This window comes from Nuphar pumila, chromosome 12, assembly GCF_984573655.1.
Source record: "Nuphar pumila chromosome 12, dmNupPumi1.hap1.1, whole genome shotgun sequence".
NCBI classification, from domain to species: domain Eukaryota; kingdom Viridiplantae; phylum Streptophyta; class Magnoliopsida; order Nymphaeales; family Nymphaeaceae; genus Nuphar; species Nuphar pumila.
In genome coordinates this window covers 20,348,468-20,371,397 of record NC_143260.1, presented here as the reverse complement: position 1 = coordinate 20,371,397, position 22,930 = coordinate 20,348,468, and the positions used below count along the sequence as shown (strand labels likewise).

The window sequence follows — 22,930 nt, the reverse complement described above, 5'->3', positions numbered from 1 at the left end:
TTAAAAACAATAAATAGAACTTTTATCCTTTTGACAAAGTCAAAGCTTGGAGGTTTTTTCTTTATTTTTACCGTTCTGTTTTCTTGATAGCGCAAGCGGGATTACAGTGTACTCTCATGTTTGGTACTGGAAATCGTTGTGATGATCTCATCAAGAATAGCGTGTTCAATGTTCAGTAGACCAATTCGTTGGAACATTAAATTACAGTTCCTTTCAAAAGAATCGACCAGTGGACCAAGCACATGCATACAATGGCTAACAAGCTATGAAATAGGATAAGCACAATTGATTTAACCATTCACTTGCCAGCACGGAGGTCACAACTTCTTGAGAGCCTTGAGGATGCAGAAGAAGACGACAAGTTCCCATGTATTTCCTCTTCTCTTTGCTCTTTTTGGTGTTTCGTTGCTGGTTAATGGACAAAAACAAGGTCAGCACCCTCTTCGCCTCTTCATAGCTTTCCCTAATTACTTGCTGTGCTATAATGTGCATGAATGAAACATGCGACTTTTCCTCTTAAATTCTTCACAACTTTCACATATAAGTTATTATGTTGCCTATAAGGGCTCCGCTCATCTGGTAGGGATGGTAGGGGTGACTTGTGAATGTTACCAAGTTGAAGGGACATCACAAATTTGAAACGCACATGTAGCATCCCTCCCCGAGGTCAAAGCTGGGCGCACTCCCCAGTGGGCAGGTTGGTCAGTGATTTGGGAGGGGGAAGGGGATCCCATGGATTATACAAAAAATAGTTGGTATTTTGTTTTCTTGAAAAGGAAAACAAACAAACAAGCTATTCCCTCTCAGGATCAATAGCTGGTCGATAAAATTGTTGATTTGTTGAGCCTACTCATCCTATTTGGAGATCATGTGACTTTTAATTACAATCGAGATTGTTCTTGCGTATCAAGCAATCATGCTCATTAGTAAAAAAAAATTTCCTTTCAGAAAGAAAAAATAAAATAAGAGATTTCTGTCAGACCTTGCTGTCCCCTCGCACCCTTCCGTGCTCGGCCACACAACATTCCATGCACAGAGTGCTATGCACAATGTGCAGGCAGTGCCTGTGGGTGCCCCTATGCTTCCTGCATGCGGTGACTCACAACACAAGCAACCCAGTTCCACTCATCCCTTATTGTCATGGGATCTCATTATGCAAGTTGTTTTAACCAAATCTGACAGTACTATAGATGGAAAAGGTACTTTTAATAGATATTGTCCTGTGGTTAAATGCCTAATCATAGTTAAGTTGATGCCTACCTAACCGAAGGACTCTTTTGCGCACTAACAGTGCAAACGTAGGGATGGCTTAATGCAGGGACTAATTTGCATATCGCAAATAAGGTGGGGACTATTATGCGAAAAAACACTTTTCATAAAGAAATGACTTTTTTCTAAAAAAAAAAATTGTGTTTTTTTACAGTAAGATTTTTTAATCACCAAAAAATGCTGCACACAAGTGATATTTTGGAAATTCAGATGTCAATATTTCCTACATAGACGACGTAGATCACATTTGCAGAGCCTGATTTCATTAAAACAACTTACGTTGGTGAGACCCCAAGAGGGATATAATGATAGGGATGACTTTGGGGATGATTATAATGGAATTTCCCTATAAGGGCTGCTGCTGTGCTGCCTCATATGGCAAAGGGGAAGAAGCCTTCATCACCAGCCTCACATTGGCAGGCCTCCGGTAGATAGATTTTTTGAGGTCATCCTTGCCAACGAGAGAATATACCCAGCTTAGACCTTATGCCAAGAGAAGCCCCACGTTTTGAAATTAATGTGGTGACCTCTCTAACAAATATCGTGAGGTTGTGCGTCCCCTTTACTGCAGCTCAGTAAAAGCGGGACCCACAGAGGGGCGGGGTTTGTGGTTGTGGCCGCTGGGTGACATGCTGCGTTTATTGCGATCTGCTCTCCTAACCTTCAAGTTGTCTCCTTGGGCCCTTCATAATAAGCACTATTATGAACCACAAGTGGTATAAAGTCGGGCCATTATTCAGCCCTTTATTTTTGAGAAATTTTTATTTAAAGTTCCACATTTTCTTGATATTTCAAAAGCAATCCATTTTTTATAAAAAGACATTTCAGGACCCAACTTTGCAGTGAAATTTTCAAAGAGAGATCTCAGTTGGACCAACTCGGGTTGACGGCCATTGATGCATAGTAATATTTCCAAACTACCCCTACTATATGATAAAATTGGGCAAAAACACGCATTTTCAAACTAAAGGCTAAAAGCAACTTTTATATGGATCTTAAACATGAAAATAACTGCAAGTCCCTATTTGACAGTTTCAGTGAGAATTTGGGTCAAAAATGTTATTTTAGAAGACACGGCACTCATCTTGTAATATCAGGCAAAAGGTAGATCTTGAAATGAAAAGTTTCCTGTTTTTTTGAAATAAATTCAGTAACTTTTAAGCAGTTGAACTGAAAAGCAGGTGTTACAAGATGTCAGCGAAGTCTGATAGTAGAAACCTATGTGTGTGAGAGAGAGTCAGTCATGTCTGAAGGAATCTCAGCGGAGGATTCACACCAAGGGATGGCAATGGACCGGGGGAAATGGGCCCGCCTCACCCCGTTTGGATCAGGGATAAAAGACATGAAACCGGGATGGAGGCAGAGGATGAGGGTTAAAATCAAAACCCGTTCAAGGATGGAGGTGGGGATGGACTTATGCTTTCCCCCGCCCCTCCCCACCTCGCCCCGTCCCGTCCCCGATCCTTCCAAGGGATGGCAATGGAACGAGGGAAAACGGGCCCCCGCCCCCACCTCGCTCCCGTTTGGACTTGGACCGGGGATGAAAGACATGAAACGGGGATTGAGGCGGGGGTGGAGGTTAAAATCCAAACCCGTGCGGAGATGGAGGCCCGGATGGAGGTCCAGATTTTGAGATGGGGCGGAGGTGGAGACCTTGTCCCCCACCACCGCCAGGTCCACTGCCATCCCTATTGGCACCGTCGAATGGTAAGTCTTCTGGAGCTCAGCCCAGAACCTCGAGCATGTCAGCAGTGCATAAAAGCGACACAAACCGGTTTCCTAGTGAATCTGGACCTGCACACCAGCAGACGAGGAATGTGGCTGGACTCCACTAGAATCAGAGTTCCAGCACCAACAAGGCTGCCCTACATACTTGGTTCAGATCTATCGAGGTGGGGTAATATGTATAACAGAATAGACACATTCAAGATTAACTAAACATTCTTACTCTCCAGAGTGATGAAAGAATGTATGGAGGCAGGCACATTTTCAAACGGAGGATACACAAAAATTTATCTGGGGGATCCCTACTATTGCCATGCACGATCTAAGGATTTGAATGATGTTGGTTTTCCCATTCTTCATCATGGATCCCAGCCTAGAGAAAAACATTCAGATGCCCTACAGGGCAGCTTGAAGGAGGATCAACACAAGTCGCTTCGTGAATAGAAACGAATGGACAGCCTCGGTAGAAAAGCAGAGAGCATGGCTGAAACTCGGAGAAAAAACCAGGGTTGGCAGATGGTAATGTCCAAGAGTTTCATATGGGCCAGGGGGATACTTGAAAATTTTCAAAGGCTGGGACTCAAATGTTTAACGATCCTAATCTGATCATGTGCCTGAAGTGAGGTCAGAGAGGATCGAATAACATGAGGTTCAGACAGGGAGATGAAAGCCAAGAATGGGGAGTAGAATGCAAAGAGTGGCGACTGCCAGCATCTCGAGGGCGAGATCCTTGTGGGATCCATCCCCATTTTGAAAAGCACCCAACACGATGAAGAGATATCGCCGGGTAGAACGTTACAATGGAAGCAGAGGGTGCTGAAGCAGGGTTGTCTTCCCGAAAATGATTCAGGGCCAGGAAAAAAGAATTTGACAAACAAGCAGGGCACTGGCCGACAACACTAACGAGGAGGCATTGATGGCCCCTTTGCGTTTCATAACTGGCTCTTGGGGTGAACCCGAAGCAACGCAAGGACGCTGCCCAATGAAGAGGTATGAGGAGGCGATTGGGGAAGGCCAAACGCTCAAATATTCAAAAGGGGAAACTCAGGCTAATCATGTTAGGGAAGGATCATCGCCCATTGATTACAGGGGGTGGGGTGGGGCGGGCATCGGGTCAAGGCCCATTTAGAGCTCGACCCACTGAGCTTTAAGTGCAGCCCGTGAAGGCACGGAAAGCATGCAAATACATGATGCAACGAAAGAACAAGAAAGTAATAAAACACACAAGACACCAAATTTATACGTCCATGAAGAGAGCATGAGAAATCTTTATTGAAAACGAAAAGTATGTCAGGGTTCTCTAGAACAAGAAGAAATGCACTAACATGCAGCCAATACAGATTACCTCGACTCTATAAGTTGAAACCAAAATTTGCACCATCTTCTTTCTTTTGCCTTGTGGTAATATGATCAAGAAGCCCTTCACCCTTGTAAACAATAACCCTCAAAGAACCTTTTTTGAAATTCAGACATTGGAACCACCCTCTATACCTCTTTATATACACTAAGTTTCCAAAAACAAAAAGCAGTGCTTATTTGGGGTTTCCTTAATAATATAGGAGAGAGAATCTAAGTGGTCTCATGTCTTATATGGCAAGACAAAGTCCTATCACCCTAACAGCCCGACCCGTCGATGGTCCAGCCTGTTTACTAACGGGTCAGGATAAAAAAAAATTGATAGTGATTCAATCTTGAATATATGTGGTCTAAGGCTATCAAAAAAGTTTCATCGTGATTCAATCATGCATATATGTATTTTAAGGATCTCAAAAAAAATTCATACTGATTCAATCACGCATATGTGTTGTAAAGCTGTCAAAAAAAATTCATACTGGTTCAATCAAACATTTATGTGTTCTAAGGCTGTCCAAAAAAATTCTTAGTGATTCAATCATGCATATATTGTTCTAAGGTTGACAAAAGAATTCCATAGAGATTCAATCATGGTTATGTGTGTTCTAAAGCTGTCAAAAAAATTTCATAGCCTTAGAACACATTTGCATGATTGAATCACTATGAATTTTTTTTTACAGCTTTAGAACACATACTGTGGGGGACCAGATCTCTTCCGAGCAATTGCAGAGGAACGGAAGAAGGCGGTTCTGAAGAGGCTCAGGTTTGAAGAGCAGCCCACATATATAACAGGCATGTGAAGATAGATTAAACAAATCCTAGTCCAAGTCCATGTACACTTGACTTAAGATCTAATCCAAGATCCAACATGAGCACAGACACCCACGTTGGATAAGCTTTCAGTGTTTCCAACGATAAGAAGACTCCAGTTGAGAAGAAGTCCATACCTGATAAACCTCTTCTAAATATTGTATCTTAGGACTCTAAGGTGATAGGAAACTATAGAGTCCAATCCACTTATGATTGTAATCATAAGAGGTTCAGTTGGACTTTGAACCTCTCTCATGTTACTTCTATATAAATGAAGAGGCTCTTTGCCTCTCAACGTAAACTTAGAGAAAGATAGAGAGAGAGCTTAGACCAAACCACTTTAAAAATGTGTTTCTTGTCTATGTATTTGTGTGAGCGGTGTGAGTTTTGGAAAACACTTTTTAAAACAATATTTCAAATAAAATCAAGTGAAAGTCGGACACCAAAAATATATAAACTGGCTCACACGAGTGGTGGAGTTCGGGTCGATCTCAGAGAACGGAAAAATACTTTGTATTCAAGCAAACAATTAACTATTCTTTATTGCCTTGAAAAGAAAATTAATTAATTAACTAAAATAAATAAAAGAAGTGTTTCCCTCTGCAAAGGGCTTAAACAAATAAATAAATAGTTTTATTAAAGACTCAAATAAATTAAATAAATAAAATCATAATCTAAAAACAAGAGAAAAAGTCTTAAATGCTTGAGCTTCTAGTCCCTCATTTCTTCTTCTATTCTTTAACTGGTTTCCTTTCTTCGGAGAGTTCTCTAAGGGCTCTTTGAGGGTCTGAAGGGCCTTTTGAGGAGACCTTTTAGGAACTTTAGAGAGCTCTTCGGGGGGTACTTTCTAGAGCTCACCGCACGTCTAAACGCTTCCCTGCAAGAATAAACAGACGAAATGCAAAATAGAGAAAGCAAACTACGAGAAAATCACAAGTTAGTTTTGAAAAAAAATTACAAAAACACTGAGCAAACTATGAAATAACACTATACTAAAAGACCAAATAGCATAATTAACATGAACTAAGTTATGAAACTAATTAACTAAAAGACAAATTAGCATAACTAATTAACTAGCTAACAAGAAACAAGAAACAAGAAACAAGAAACAATTTATGAAATTAAATAATGCAAATAATAAGAAATATACTAAACTAATTAACTAATAAAAGAAAACATGAACTATAAAATAAACTGAATTAATTTAACTTATATGTTATACTAACCGAATTCTAAAAAGGAATTTAATCAACTATTTAAGCAAGCAATCAACAAATTAACTAATTAACCAAAATTGATAATTTAATGCAATAATGAAAATCGGCTAATGTAATTCAAAGAATTTAAATTAGCTAATTAATTTCTAATTAATCTATTGACATAAATTGAACATAATTTAATTTAATTAATGTAAAAAAAATAGATTTAACATGAAGGTAAAACTAACTGCTTGCTAAAATTTAAATCTACCTAAATCGGCTACTTAATCTATTTAACGAAAAATGTTATTTGAACGCAAACACGATTTTCTAATTTAACCTATTTCACATTAATTTTTGGAAGTAAATAATTATTTAACTAACCAATAAAAATAGTAAATAAACTATTTATTCAACTGGAATAATAAAAATTAAAATAACTAATCTATTTATCTACCAATTTATCTAATTTAAAATAATGATTAAACAAAAACTAATTTAGGAAATTAATAGAAAACAAGAACATGAACCAAACACTAACTAACATAATATAATACAAAAAATAAATAGAAATTATTCATATCTAATTGACGAAAATTAAAAAGAAATAAAAGAAAATACAAAAAAAAACTAAATCGATTAATTAAAAATTTTGAAATAATTTAATCTAATAAACCCAAAAAATAAAGAACATGATCTAAATTAAATCTACCCTAAATCTGAACCTAAACTAAAGTAAAACACACGAAAACATAAAACTACTCTATGTTAGATCTACCGATTTGAATAAAATAATCTTATTCTATGCACAAACCAAGAAAAATGGTTAATTTAGATTAAGCAAAATATATTTTTTTTCTTTTTATTTTTAATTTGTTAAATCTAAACTAAAGATGATAATGATGTGATGATCAAATGAAACTACATGCAATACTATGATTCATGATATGCAGAAACTAAAACTATAATAAAATGGGGGAGAATAAGCAAATCATGTGATTTACCTCTGATTGAAGGGTTGAGAAGAAGAACTGGTTTTTCTCTCCAAGCTGCATGTACCTCCGTCGACCAAGGCAAGAAGAACCGGCGATAGAAAAACATTAGAAGCAAGATGAATCAAAGGGAGAAAGGAAGAGAACAGGAGAAAATCGGTTGGGATTGAAAAGGACACAATCCTAGTTAATGAACAAGGAAAAAGAAACTAAACAGTCCTAAGTAAAGACAGAAAAGAAATTGGCAACCTATTAAAATGCTAACAAACACTGGCAATAAAGTGAATACTCGTATTAATCGTCGTTTCCTGGCAACGGTGCCAAAAAATTTGGTGTGAGTTTTATGAAAATGCCTTTTAAAATAATATTTTTAATTAAAATCAAGTGAAAGCCAGACAACAAAAATATAAAAACTGGCTCGCACGAGTGGTGGAGTCTGGATCGATCTCAGGAAACGAGAAATACTTTATATTCGACACACAATCTAAACTACGCTTTATTGCCAAAAATAAAAAGAATTGATTAACTAAATAACTAAGAGAGTGCTGCCCCTGCAGAAGGCTTAAACAAATAAATAAGTGATTTTATTACATACTCAATTAATAAATAAAAGAAATCCTAATCTAAAAAGAAAAGCAAAAGTCTTCAGTGCTTGAGGCTTTTAGTCCCTTCTTGAGTTGATTTGCTTCCCTTTGTCCTTCCCTCTTTGTTCCCTCAATGAAACATGTAATGCATGTTTTCTTTTGCCCTTTGAGGACTGGCTGAGGGCACTTCTGAGGGCTTGAGGGGACCTCAGAGGGTACTTCGAGGGCAAAAAAATGGTTTCACCGCACGTCCAAACACCTCCCTGCAAGAAACAAAAACAAGACACATAGTAGAAAAAGAAATCAACGAGGAAATCAAAGGTAAATATGCATAAAAATCACAAAAAAAATAAATTAATTAACATGAACTAATTATGAACTAACTTGTAGCAACCTACACTAAAAGACCAAATAGCAAAACTAATGCCTTGTGATTTTGATACCTTTAATTTCTCATGCATAGGTTAGATTATTTAATTGCGTAATTTTGTCTTTCTGTGGGTATTAGGTCCAACATGTTTGTGTGATTCACATTCAACTAATTTAGTCTTTATTTTATTATCCATCTTGCATATAGTTAGCATTAGCCTTAGTTGTTGATTCAGATTAACCGATTAGCATAGTTTCATTTAGCTGATTTGTCTTTAGTTCTTGCTAATTGTTTTTCTTTATCACTTGTTAATTTTATTTAATCAATTAGTTCAGCTGAGTAGTTTCTTGATCCTTAGTTTCCTTTAGTTTCACGAATTCTTGATTTCTTGAATTAGTTAGTCATTAGCTTGTTGCAATTTAGTTTCTTGACACCAAAAAATGCAAGGCAAACTCTGAAAAATGCGATTTTTCCAAAAATTTAATTTAAAATAATTTCTCAAAAGCAATGATAAAAATAAGTTTTTAATGCGATTTTATCATAGATCATGCATAAATAGATATGAATAAAATAAAAATATTATGCATGATCAAATTCTCTCATGCTTATCGTTTGTTAGTCCTTGAGCAAACTGAAGCAAAAACCAAAAATAACAATCTAACTAAAATAAAAACGTAATTCACTTTCGTAAGAATCACGATTGCATTTAGCATATGCAAGAAGCCCTTTAAACCCCTGGGTTATCCTAGTGGACAAGTAAGCGCTTGTGAGGGTTTGCACTGATGCTACCTACAAACATCTCTGTCATGTATGAATAAAATTTTCAAGTCACAAAGCATTAGGCAGTTAAGGAGTTTGTTTTTACAAATATTTCGTACTATTACATTTTCAAAACATAATTAGAGCATTTTACATGCCACCACAGAAAAAAACCTTTTCTTCTACTTTTCTAAATATCATAATCATTTATGTTTTACTCTCAGAAAATCAAATATATACATGTTATTTACTTATTCTCACTCATATGTTTTTTGCACGGGTTTTTCGAATATTTGCTTCTAAGCAATGAAAATTTTCTTTTACGCTTTTTTCTTTTTCTTGATTTTTACTTTTTCATACTTTTCCTTTCTTTTGTTGAGCACTATATCAAATTTTTAGTTTTCGTAACTCGTGTAACAAGCTTTGGGTCAGTGACTGCTAGGCCAGACAACCTTAGGGCACCAGATACAAAGTATCTCTCAAACTTAATCGCTCAAGTCACTAGGCTTTCAATTTTCATAGTCTTACGTATAGTCTGCTTCTCTGTCATGTGCAATGTCAACATCTATTAGGCTCTCTATAAAGTCCATGTAACAGGTTTTCAGGTTGGTGGCTCCTAAACCAGATGGCTTTAGGGTACCAAGTGTAAACACCTCTCAAACTCTACTTGCTCGAACAAAATAGGTCATAGATATTTAACTTAGACAAAGAAGTGATTTCCTTCATTATCTTCTTCAACATGAGAATCAAACACTTCAACTTGTGTCTGAGCCTAGCTACTGGGGAGTACAAAGAGATCAAACAACTAAATGTATGTTCTTTTTCACTTTTTGAGCTCATAAATGCAATGTTGTTCATTTGCTTAGTTTTTCAAAAATAAAATTATGCATATTCATACTTATGATTCAAAATAAACTCTAACATGCATCTATAATCATTTCTTTAAAATCCACATAAATAACCATGGTTTTCTAGATCAGTGTCAGAAAAATTTTTTGTGGGGCTTAAAAATTCTCTAAAAACATTAGATTATGTAAAGCATTTATATAAGGTCAAACTCATTCCTTAAAAGCCCAATTTTTATGAGTTGTCATCAATATGCAAGTACAAAGACAAAAATAGATTTTGGTGTGCAAACTACACCCTCCCCCATGCTTGAATGACATTGTCCTCAGTGGCACTCCTTCATGCTTGCATGAAGCTGAGTGAATGCATATGAGAACAAAAAATGATTGGGAGAAAAAGTAGTAGAAGTCACCTGATCTACATTGTGGAACCTTACCTGATATAGCATGTGAATGACTCTGCATAGGTTCCACTTGTCTACCTGTTATACAACTCATAAAAATATACAAAAAATGCAATATATACATGCTCTATCATTCACGCTCACGAAAGAAGAAAACTACTAAGACTACTAATAGTACATCATAAATATGAGTTGCCTCTCATAAAGCACTAAGTTTTACGTCCTCGGTCAGATGGATTTCTGGTGACCCTTCATCGTTCATGAGATCAATGGACATGAAGTCACGCTCAATCAGGGACTCTGAGAAAAAGAGTATCATCTGTGACACTGCGCACTATGTTTCCTCCAACTCTACCCTTAAGTATCCTACGATGACTCTCTAAACTAGCAGGAAGAATGAGATTAGTCTTCATATGGAGGCTATCTCAAAGGACGGAGAGTCATAAACCGAACGACTAGCAAGATACACATCCAATTGTAGATCGAATTGCTTCCCTGTGACGTCTGTCACCTAAAAGCATTCATCATTTTCAATCACTCTCGTGGCAACATCAAAGATATGTAATCGCAACTGCCTTTTGCCAAAAGAAACATTCATCTCCCTAGTATGATAATCAATACGAGCGTGGGCTAACCAAGAATGGTTTGCCCAGAATGATGGGGATCTGGTGAGCGACATCAATGCCCTCCATGTCCAAAACAAGAAAATTGACAGGAAAGTAGAAGTCCTTGACCTTAACTAACACATCTTCCAAGATTCCTCACAAACGCTTGGTAGACCTGTCAGCCAACTGCAAGACATTAATCATGGGCTTCAAATCCCAAAAGTGTCATATAGAGAACTAGGCAAAATATTCATCCTGGCCCCAAGATCAAGCAATGCACGCTTGATGGTCTTGTTCCCTATGACACAAGAGATGATTGGTGCCCTAGGATCCTTGAGCTTGGGTGGAGTTTGGTGCCAAAACACGAAGCTCACCTGCTCAGTCAAGAAGATCATCTTGGGCAACAACCTCGATTTTCTCTTTGACGTGCAAAGTTCTTTGAGGAACTTTGCATAAACAAGCACTTGCTTGATGGTGTCGAACAGGAGGATGTTTATATGAACATGCTTAACATGTCAAGCATCTCGTGCATGTGTGCCCTCTGCTTGGAGACTAGAGGGGTCGACCCACTTAGAGGAGTCCAATTGAGATTATTTTTTTGACTTTTCTTGTTTCAACTTAATTGAAACACCTAAGAGACCTAAATGAATTTGGAAATTTCCAAATGTGGCGCCACCTAGGTGGGACCCACATTTGTTTTTAAAACAATTAAAATAAAGGTTTAAAAGGTTTTTTTTTTAAACAAAGTTAAAAATGAAAGGATAAAATCACAAGTTAAAAAGTGAAAATAAAGTCCTAAACTAACTATTCTTCTGAAATAACCCAAAACAAAGTAAAAATGGGTATTCATAGGTGACGCCACCTGGGTGGGCCTTTTGGATTTGGATTGGATATAAGATCCTTTTTAAAATTTGAGCTTGATAAAAATCCAAATCAAAATCTGATCCGGATCGAGATTTGACACATTGAAAAAGATGTTTTTATGAAAAGGGCATTTCAAAATATCAAATGTAAAGCATTGGGTTTAGATTAAAAATGTAAAGATTAATTTTTGAACCCAGGTTTGGAATTAGAAGAAGGTTTGAATTCGGATTTAGATCCAAAGTTTTAAAATGATAAATGGATCTGTATCTCAGACCATGAGTCTGATCCATGTTTGAAAATGATGAAAGAATCCTGGATCAAAGATAAGATTGGAAAATGAATCATGGATTAAAGATAGAATTAGCAGGTAGATCCTAGATATTGAATAAGAGTTAAAGAACAGATCATGAATCAAAGATAAAAAAGAGATCTGAGATATTAAATAAGAATTGAACAACGGATCCCGGATAATAAATGATTGGATCCTGGATATCTGATGAGATAATCCAGGTTCAGAAAACAAATTGGACTCTAGATATAGATAATGAATTGAATAAAAGGATCCAGGTCCATAAATAAGAAATGGATAATGGATATCACATCCAATACTAGATCGGATCCAAATTAAAACATGAATTGGATCTCAAATATAGATACAACTTTAGAAAAAGAATTGATCGGAGTCCGAACTAGAAATCGATTGAATTGCCAGTCTGAGTAGAAATGACCAAGATTAGAAATGATTTTAACTTGTAGGGCAAAGAGTGACACTTGGAAGACTGGTTTGAACAAGGTTGAGCCGAATTAAACTGGGTTTTAGGGTTTCTAAACTTAGATGAACTAAAAAGACACTGACTCAACTAGACTCCTAGATTAGGTGATTAGAAACAGACACAATTCTCATTGAAATGGTGAGAATTCACTTCAGAGCGAAGTGAATGACAAGAGTATATTGGGTTTGAGCTAAAATGACACTCAATTGAACTAAGATGAACTAAATCTGAAGCTAAATCTCAGTTGACTGACAAGGGTTAGCTTAATTTTAGCTGAAATAAGTTGAATTGAGCTAAAATGAACTCCAACAATATGGGAAACAAGTCGAAACTAAAACACAATCACTTGAACTCCTGATGAGCTCAAGTTAGACACAGGGTAATAGGATTTACTGAAATTGACTGACTCTAGGATAATTGGCTTGAATTCGAGCTAGAAATGAGCTCATTTCATGTGAAATGAACCAAATTTAGCTTAAATGAATGGGATTTACTCATCGTGAGCTCAGAAGAGCTAGAAATGACTGACATTCTAACTCTTCTAAACTTAAAATGAGCTTGGTTGAACCTAACCGACAAGAGTCTAAGGTGACCTAGGGATAAAATGATAATTTTACTGGTAAAATGAGGTAAACTAACACTTAAACTAGAATGGACCTAGGGGTTAGACTCTTACACTGATCTACAGGGGTTGGCATCTATACAAGAGGGTGTTCGAAAATGAACATGGAAAATTTGAGGTGTTTACACTTGGGTTCTCTGATGCAGATTTGGTTGGATGACCAAATGATCGTAAATCTACCAGTGATTACCTAACATTTTTGGGATCCAATTTACTCTCATTGAACTCATCTAAACAACATATTGTTGCTCGGTCTAGTGCAGAAGTTGAGTACAAGGTGGTTGCTAGGGCAACCTCATAATAAATATGCCTTAAACAACTCTTACAGGATTTGGGTTTCAATTTATCTCAAGCTCCAATCCCATTGTGTATTAATTTAGAAACTACGTACTTGACAACTAATCATGTGTTTCATGCCAGAATGAAACGCACTGAGATCAACTATCGCTTTGTCAAATAGAAGATTGTTTGTGGTGACTTGGAAGTCTAGTTCGTCTGATCCGAGAAGCAAATTGCAGATGTCCTTACTAAAGCCTCACCTGACCAAAATTTTATTATTTTCGAGACAAGCTCAATCTTAGAGAGATTGGCTTGAGGGGATGTGTGAAGATAGATCAAACAAATCCTAGTCCAAGTCTAGATAAACGTGACTTAAAATCTGATCCAAGATTCAGCGTGAGCAAACTGCCATGTTGATTCAGTGTCCAGTGTAGAGAGTTCTAAGGATAAGAAGACTTTTGTTGAGAAGAAGTCTTTCCCTGATAAACCTCTTCTAAATATTGTATTACAGAACTCCAAGGTGATGGAAAACTGTAGAGTCTAATCCACTCACGATTGTAATCATAAGAGGTTGAGTTGAACGGTAAACCTGTCTCACGTAACTTCTATATAAATAAAGAGACTCCTCTCCTCTCAATGTGAACTCAGAGAGAGAGAGAGATCCACAATGGGCATAAGTCAGCTTGAACTGAACCACTTTAAAAATGTATTTCTTGACTATGTGTTTGCGTGAGCTTGTGTGATTTTATCCTTTTCAGGGCTGGGTTTCGACCTGGTAGCTAACGGGCTCAGGTATAAAACCTTAACTCAAACCCAGCCCATGGCACACTGGATCAGCTTGGCCTATCAAGCTAACCGGCCCATTGTCCACCCCTACCTCCATTGGGATAGGGGAAGGCGATAATATTGGAGTGCTTTAGAACCGTTAGGTGGGGCCCAACAATAGCCACGTATTTTCTCAGAGAGGCATCGAGATTAACGTTTACTTATGTGTTGAAATTTGGAACAACCCACAAATAGGGGTGGCAATCGGGTCGGGTCCATGGGTTGGCGGGTCAGAATACCTCAACACGAACACGACCCGTTTATTAAACGGGTCGAATGTGGCAAACACGAACACAACCCATTTATTAAATGGGTAACCCGACACGACACGGTTAAACCGTTTAATAAACGGGTCGGGTCGACACGATTACACGACATGACAAACTGTTTATTAAACGAGTTGGCGGGTCAGAGTTAGGGTTAGATAAGTTAATATATATATATATATATATATATATATATATATATATATATATATATATATATATATATATATATATATAAACGGGTCGGCGGGTTGACGGGTTCATGCAAACCAGTTGACCCGCCCGCCTAACCCGTTTATTAAACGGGTCAAACGGGTTGGCGAGTCGAAGTTAGGGTTAGATAAGTTAATATATATATATATAAACAGGTCGGCGGGTTGACGGGTTCGTGTAAATGGGTTGACCTCCACCTAACCCATTTATTAAACGGGTCAAACGGGTTGGCGGGTTGGCATACCCCTAACACAAACACGACCCGTTTAATAAACGGGTTAGGCGGGTCGACCCATTTACGACACAAACCCATTTAAGCCAAACCCTAACACGGCTGAAAAGCGGGTTGGCGGATCGAGTCAGATTTTGCCACCCCTACCCACAAATAGCACTGCCCGATTTACGTTGGACCCGGTTCGTGAGGACATCATGGATTGGGTTGTGTTTAACAGACTCAGGTCGGATCTAGGAAAATAACTTTAGAGTGGGGCTTATGGAACTGAGTCGGAATCAAGGTTGTGTATGGCCCTTGTCAATCATGAATCAACTGATTCTTCAATCACCGACTGCACCACCAAAGGATGCAACAACCATACAAATAAGTGATTTATGGGTGGATCTAGGTCCAATTAGGGTTACCACTATTAGAGCATGAGGTTTGAGGTGGTCAGATATGAATCTTCATCAAGATCTATATCGCTCATGTCACTGTTCACGATGTTACCTGTTCACGTCACTGTTCACGATGTTACTGTTCAATTGCGTGAATATCAACTTCTATACAGCTCTGAGATTACAAGTGCTCAAAGATTCTGATCTCCTTCTACCCTCTTATTGATTTCAACCAAGATACCTGGTTGAAATAGAAGCAGCGAAGGAAACAGCCAGCTAAAGGTTGATCTTGGCTCCCTCTTCTCTAAGCCATTCAAAAATTATGTTCTTGGGAAAAATCAAATCAGATCTTACCTGCAGCACTCCTGTCAAAATATAGCCCCCCACTCCAGCTCGGAGTGCGACTATGATACATGTGCTGGGTTCTACCTCGCTGGATCGCAACTTGGAGATCCATTGGCTGTACTTGTGCTGGCAGCCATGCATTGGGGATAACCTGGAACCCGCTCGAGGATCTAAAGTGTCTGTGGCACCATTTGACCATTGAAGCTTCTAAATATTCTCCATGCAGCAAGCCCATATCTCACGCTTTATTGAGCGTATGATGTAATGATGGTCCCCATGTATGATCTTGTTCCTCACCCAACCAAGTTTTCCATATGACAATGGAAAAATTGATCCCAACCAAGGTTGTTAAATGCGATGAGGCGAAGCGAGGCGTTGAGCCTGTTATGAAGCGAGGCATAAGCCTCGAGGCGTTGAAGCGTAAGCTTCATGATCAAAATAATAAAATATATAATATTAATAAAATAATAAAAAATGTAAATAAAAACTACTAATAAATGACAGTATAAAATAAAATGTGGCCTCACAAGATCAATTAAGTTCCAAATCCTCGTAGTGAAACTTTGAGAAACCAGAGTTTGCATCTAGAGCTTCCCTCTACATTGGTCTAAACTAGAGCTTTAACGTCATTTTAACCAAAATCGCGAAAATTAAGAAGAAAAACTAAAGAATCAAATCGACCATCATGCTGGAAACTCATCGGAATCCATCTAAGAACGAAGAAATAAAGAAAGGAGATGAGCAAACAGGGGAGGAAGGGTGGTGGTGCTACCTCAGGCCATGCAGATGCATCCAGGCTTCCAACCGATGCTTATCGTCCCAAGCAAGAGGCATTCACTCATCGAAACTCACATGAACGACGGTGAGTCCGATGCCGCAAAGCAACGAGGCAGTTTCGTTCGATGCCCCGCCGGCCTCGATGACAATCCACACCAGGTCACCGGGAACAAGCATCGGCGTGTGCAACAACCCGATGAGATGGACGGTTTGAAAGGTCTGGGCGTAGGTGGGAGTGATCACCACCACCTGTCTCTGATCCTTCGCGCCGTAGATCCTCCTCTGCTCCGCCTGGACCCGATCGATCAAAGCGTGCGCCCTCATCACCTCCTCCAGATTCGGGTGGGGGAATGACCGGATTCTGATCCCATGTCGGCCGACCACCACCTTGCTCCGCACCGGCGGCAGCACCGTCTGAATGTTGGTCAAAGGATGAACGTACGGATTGGTAGTGGCGGCAGTGGTTGTGGCAGAGGCGGAGAAGAGGAGGTAGAAGATGAGTTCGAAGAAGTGAAAGCCGAGGACGAGGCTGACTATGCAGCAAAGGCCGTGGAGGAGGAGCCAGAAGAGCGACTTCACGACGACGTCTCCGTCGACCTCAGGCAATACGAAACGTAAGTTGTTTGTCCACCGCCCAACCAAACCAGAAAAAGAAGAAGAAGAAGAAAGGGGATATACTACACCCTAAAAATCCCACCTTTAAAGAATCAGAGGCCTTCTTCAACTCGATCTCGAGCTCCATCATCATCGTCGCCTTGATTGACAGGATGACGGCCGCCAGGGCCATGATCACAGCGATGGCCTCCGCCAGATCCGGCTTCTTCTACCAGTAATTGAACTCCTCGATTACACTGAAGCTTGTGTCTCCGTTTGTGCCCACGCCGTCTTCTGGCAGCTTCGGCTGGCCGACCCTCTGCATCTGGTCCAACGCGGTGGCCGCTTGGGAGAGTCACTCGCTGGTGACGGTGTGGTGCTCGGTGCGGGTCTGGTAGTAGGCGGAGCTGGCTGGGGGTTGACGGAGCTCTGCCATGCCAGGCGGCGCCGCATCCGAATTGGGAGGAAGGGGCATGGCTTGCTTGTCCAGGATGAAGGACGCAGATCTCCTCCACATCTACCACCAACAAACCAGAAACCCTAACACCAAAAATCTTTAGAGAGAGAGACGAAGATCTCGAAGGTTTGTCGCCTTGCCCATCAGCAAAATAAACAGGTCGGATTTGGGGTTTAGTTGGAGGAGATAGACATGATGCATACGCCTTAGAAGCGAAGCACGTTTCGACTTGAGGCATGCGCTTCACATGAGTGAAGCATGCGTTTCAAGCCTGAAACACCTCACTGCAACGCCTCAGTACCTTGAGTGTGCGCTTTGCCTCTGAGGCGTACGCTTCAGGTACTGAGGCGTACGCTTCAGGTACTGAGGCGTACGCTTCAGGTACTGAGGCGTACGCTTCAGGTACTGAGGCGTACGCTTCAGGTACTGAGGCGTACGCTTCAGGTACTGAGGCGTACGCCTCTCACAACACTGATCCCAACATCTCTTGAGCCAGTTAAGCTTGAATGATTGTTGGTGACACCATTTTAACCTTGTGATCATATCCAAGTGCGACAGCCTCGTCTTCCCAAATCTGGAGACTATTGTGCTTCCAAACATTGGCTGAAATTTGGCATGCCAAGAAGAGATGATGGCTAGTTTCTTACTCACATTTGCAAAGAACACATGGATTGGGGAGAGGGATGTCATGCCGTTGGAGTCTGTCTTGTGTCAATAATCTATTGGCACATCCCAGATACATTGTCCATGCTGCTCTATGTAGGTGATTTCGAGACCAAATGGGTTTACACCATCCTTCAGGGTTAAATTTATTACAAGTCTCATCCCAAATTAGCCTTTTGTTCACATCTGCAAATCCATTTGTCAAGCTGAACAGGTAGTGCACGAATAATCTCTCTATCGGGCTCTAAGTCCAGCTGAGCCTGGGGTTCCAGCTCCTTGGATTAGATGTGTTGGCTCACCATGTGATTTAACCGACCTAGAATGGTACCATACCTCTCCCCTGGCATCCCCTCCACTAGAATCGTAGTACCCATGGCTCCTCCAGAATCTTGTTGTATTCCCATTCCAATTCTCCAACTGACTTGGTGTTGTATTGTGGCCCAAACCTAGTGAATGCTCTTCCATGCCCATGACCCCAATAATGGTTGTCATGATGGCCAAGCATTTCTGGCTCATTAGCTTTGCCCATTCAGCCTCCTGATGTAACACCATCCATGCATTAAAGGCCATGCAAGCACTCCTGACCTCTTCCACTCACCGCAGATCTATGCTACCCTCCTCTCTTGGTCCGCATATATCTGGTGACTTGCTGTACTTGTACCATTTCGAAGGAAGTTGCAGAAAATTTTCTCCAAAGCTTCGATCTTCACCTAGCAAATTTACCAAAGTTAGCTGTTTGAATAAGGAACTATCTAGATCCACACCAAACTTGAACTGCTGGTTGCACTACCACACAATTGCTAATGTTGTCTAATGCATAACCAATCTCACCAATCTTGGTATCAGGATATTTTTGAAAAGAGAAAACCTTATAGCAAATCAAGAAAAAGAAATTTGTGGTGTTTGGAAAATCTTGAAACCATATTGACATATACAAGATTTAAAATATTTAAATAAAAATATAAAAGTTCATAGACAAAAAGATTTATAAATTACACATGAAAAATATGTTAACATCATGATAAGTCGTGATACTTTGGCCATAATTTTGTTGAAATTTGGTTGTTCTTTAAATAGGTCAGTATATTTTCAAAATATCATCAATATTTGTGTTAAGTGTATAAATATCCAACACCTACCCATGCATGCACAAGCGCACACACATAGCCAACACACACACACACACACACACATATATATATATATATATATATAGGAAAATGAAAACCTACCCACTAAAAAACACGCCAAACCTACCCAATGGAAAATTTTTGGTGTTTTTTTCAAAATTCTGACAGGACAGATGTGTTCAGCATGATTGATTACTAGAAATCGACACTTGGATCATGAATTTTGGATAGAAAAAATGGTATTTGGAGCTTAAATTTATGAAAATTGTATGCCGTTGATTTTTGAAACTTATGGAAACCTATCCATACATCGGAATCAAATGCTCCAAGAACTGACTCCTATAAAAACAAGCATATAGATCACATCTGTACGGTCAGAGTTTTGAAAAAACACCAAAAATCCAATAAAACATGTAGTGGGTAGTTTTGGCATGCTTTTTAGTGGGCAGGTTTTCATATATATATATATATATATATATATATATATATATATATATATATATATATGTGTGTGTGTGTGTGTGTGTGTGTGTGTGTTTGAAATCTACTGTCAGTGCATACATACTTGAAAGGCGGCTGCCAACTCATCTGATGAATGCACACAGATGCCATTAGCCTTGACTGTGGGCTTCCTGATAGCTCAACATACAAGGATGAGATCGGTTATCAATTTGTTTCTGATGCTGGTTACGTGGAATCTGGTGAGAGCAAGAAAGTTTCATATAACTCAGTGGACGTAAGGATGTATCAAACAGTAAGGACCTTCCCTTACTATTCTAGGAATTGTTATAGGTTGGCACCTATAGGGCAGGGGAGAAGATACTTGGTCCGAGCTTCTTTCATGTATGGCAACTACGATGGTCAGAACCTGCTGCCGAACTTTGACATCTATTTGGGTGTTGACTTCTGGAATACAGTGACATTAAAAAATTCTACCCACAGATTCTGGACTGAGATCACCACTAAAGCAAATGCTAATTCCCTTAGTGTTTGCTTAGTAAGAACAGGTGGTGGAGTCCCCTTCATTTCAGGTTTGGAGCTTCGTGAACTTGATGATAACTTGTACAATGGTTCCAGTGGCTCTGAGTGGCTCATAACTTACAAGCGAGTGAACGCTGGATCAACTGGCCCAACAAGGTTTGCAATTTCATATATCTTTTTAACTTTATTCTTTTTTTTTTGGTTTTAGTCAAGTGGGATCTGTTTTTATTTGTGTCATTAATTGGTTTTTTGTTGGTTTGGTCGTTCTTTATAGCATTAATCAAGCTGGATGCTCCTATAATTCTGAAAATTAACCAAAATGATTAAACAAGTAGCTCAAGTGCAATATGATCAATTAAAACATCAAACCTACTCATGATTTTGGGTTCTGTAAGGACCAAGAAATAATTAAGAGTATGAAAGGAGAATAGGAGTCACATAGTAAATTAAGAGAAAAAGGAAACTATGAGTTTCCAAAAAAATATGGTTCAACAATTTCAAGGAAGTTTGATGATCTTTCTTATAAGAAATTAAGGAGGTCTACTGATATGTATGCTTCTAAACCAGCTTGGACAAACTACAGAAGCTTTGTTATTGGGATGAAGCAGGGCAATTCGGTAGACAGAAGTAATAATACTAGGTTTCCTGTTTTTGGAAGTTTTTTGGGTATCGTGAGTAGAAAATATACGCCACCAGATCTTGCTCTTAGATATATCAAGATTCAAGAGGGATAAGTCCATAGAAGCCTATACTTCCTAATTCCAAAATCTAATGGAATAGCTTGAAATAATGCAATTGAAGCTAAGGGAACAAAACAATACAAGAAAGCAAAGAAGCCAATGCCAAGTACGTAGTTCCATTTTTCTCCTTGTTGACATTAGATGAGGAAAATATTTTAGGTGTGGATTCCGCTTCAACCACATCACTTTAGAGATTAGATTGTCAATGTATATCCTGTGTCATGACCTACTAGATCTCAGCATACTCTTTCTAAGAAAGTTTGTACCTAAACAAATGTCTAACATGGAAACTAAGCACAAGTAAATCTTATTCGCAAGAATGCTATTTGCAACACCACATACCCACAACAACAAGAACTCTTAACTAATATATATGATGGTTGAAAAGTTCATCTTGATAATGCAAATATCATCATTACATGATCTTGAAAAAAATCTAACCAAGCTTGCTGCCTCAAATTTAACAATGATGGCGCCTAAGGGGAGGGGGGGATGCCTAATGACTATTAGACACACAACAAACTAATGTGCCACTAAACAAGGCCTTAATTAAGGTGAATGAACCCAACAATGGGGCTAATTTTGGGAAACCTATTTGGGGACTCAAACAGCCCAGAAACAGCCACCTAATGATATACTATATGCTCTCAAAATGAACTAAATAGGCTACAGAAAAATCAGGTTCAAAGGAGGCACACAAGTTTATGGAGATGTTTCACCGAACAGTTGGTGAGCGTCTCTCAAGTTAAACAACGTTTGGACTCAAACAATCAACACGACAAATTTGTGAAAGTGTTGGAACCTGTCCTAACAATACCTTCTAACAAAATAAAATTCAGATTTTAATGATTAACATAAACTATCAATTACAAATCATAAGGAATTCAATTTATAAAATAAAAACGCATAAACATTCCACATCAAAAACCTATCCTAAATGATACCTTCTAACAACATAAATCGGATGACTAACAATAGGGTTAAATACGCAGCAAACAAACGAATAGCAGGTTGGGATACACTGCACAAGAGTAAATCAAAACAGAACAAAATTCCTCGTTGGGGAATTTCGTGGAACGGTTGGCGTGCAGGTTAGGAACCAAACAGTTTCAGCACAGTAGATGCAACGCCAAACAGAATTTTTTTACAGGGATATTCCCAGCAAATCAACAATTAAACAACATACAAACATCCTAAAAATATTTTGGAAGACAGACACAGAAATTCGACCTAGGGCAAAAATCAGCATTCTAGGAAAAGAACGCCCAATAGATTAGAGGTTCCCTGAGGTTTTCGCATTCAATTAATCGAAAACAAATTTCAGATGCTGAAAAATAAATGACAGTACTCAGATGCGATCCATTACGCAGCAAATAAACGGTTTCAGCCACAAAATATTCAGTCCAAACAGTGATTTTCAGAACAGCATACAAGAGGGAAATCCAAACACATCAAACCAGTAAATAGGCGATTTCGGTGGAGAGTTTCTTAGCTCCGGCGTCGGATCTACGGTGGACAAACTCTGAACCATGTCACCACAGCCACAGCTCATGGTGGAGGACCTTCCAAGGTCGACTCTTCCAGCAATCTACTAGTTGGAGGCGCCGCTCGGGACGAAGGCTTCCAAGGAGGTTAAGAAGGGAGGATGATCCTAACACGCTCAAAGGATTCTTTGCAACAAAAACAACCATCCCTGCGGCCCACGTTTTGCAGCATATAAGGAGGGAGAGACCAACGTCTCTCTCTCTCCTTGGGACCTTACGCCCCCCAAGCTGACCACTTGAGGCGGGTCTGGTCCAACGTCTAGGAAGAAGGTCCAAAATGCTACTTGACGGTCCAAAATTCAATCCACACTTAATAACGGCTGAGCGGAC

The 22,930-nt window shown here is 39.1% G+C and overlaps 1 protein-coding gene across 2 annotated transcripts in view; it reads left to right on the top strand.

The window, feature by feature from the left end:
• Positions 1–311: 311 nt before the first annotated feature.
• LOC149820232 (putative LRR receptor-like serine/threonine-protein kinase At4g29180) overlaps positions 312–22,930 on the top strand; it is a 36,652-nt gene continuing 14,033 nt past the window's right edge. Inside the window, exons 1-2 of one of the 2 annotated variants that reach the window (XM_089983420.1) lie at positions 312–430; positions 19,941–20,472. In XM_089983420.1, the coding sequence (XP_089839546.1) occupies positions 343–430; positions 19,941–20,472 (620 nt within the window). In that variant the 5' untranslated portion in view covers positions 312–342. Of the gene's footprint in view, positions 431–19,940; positions 20,473–22,930 lie in introns of those variants that run through there. The other variant, XM_089983421.1, reaches the window with a different exon arrangement.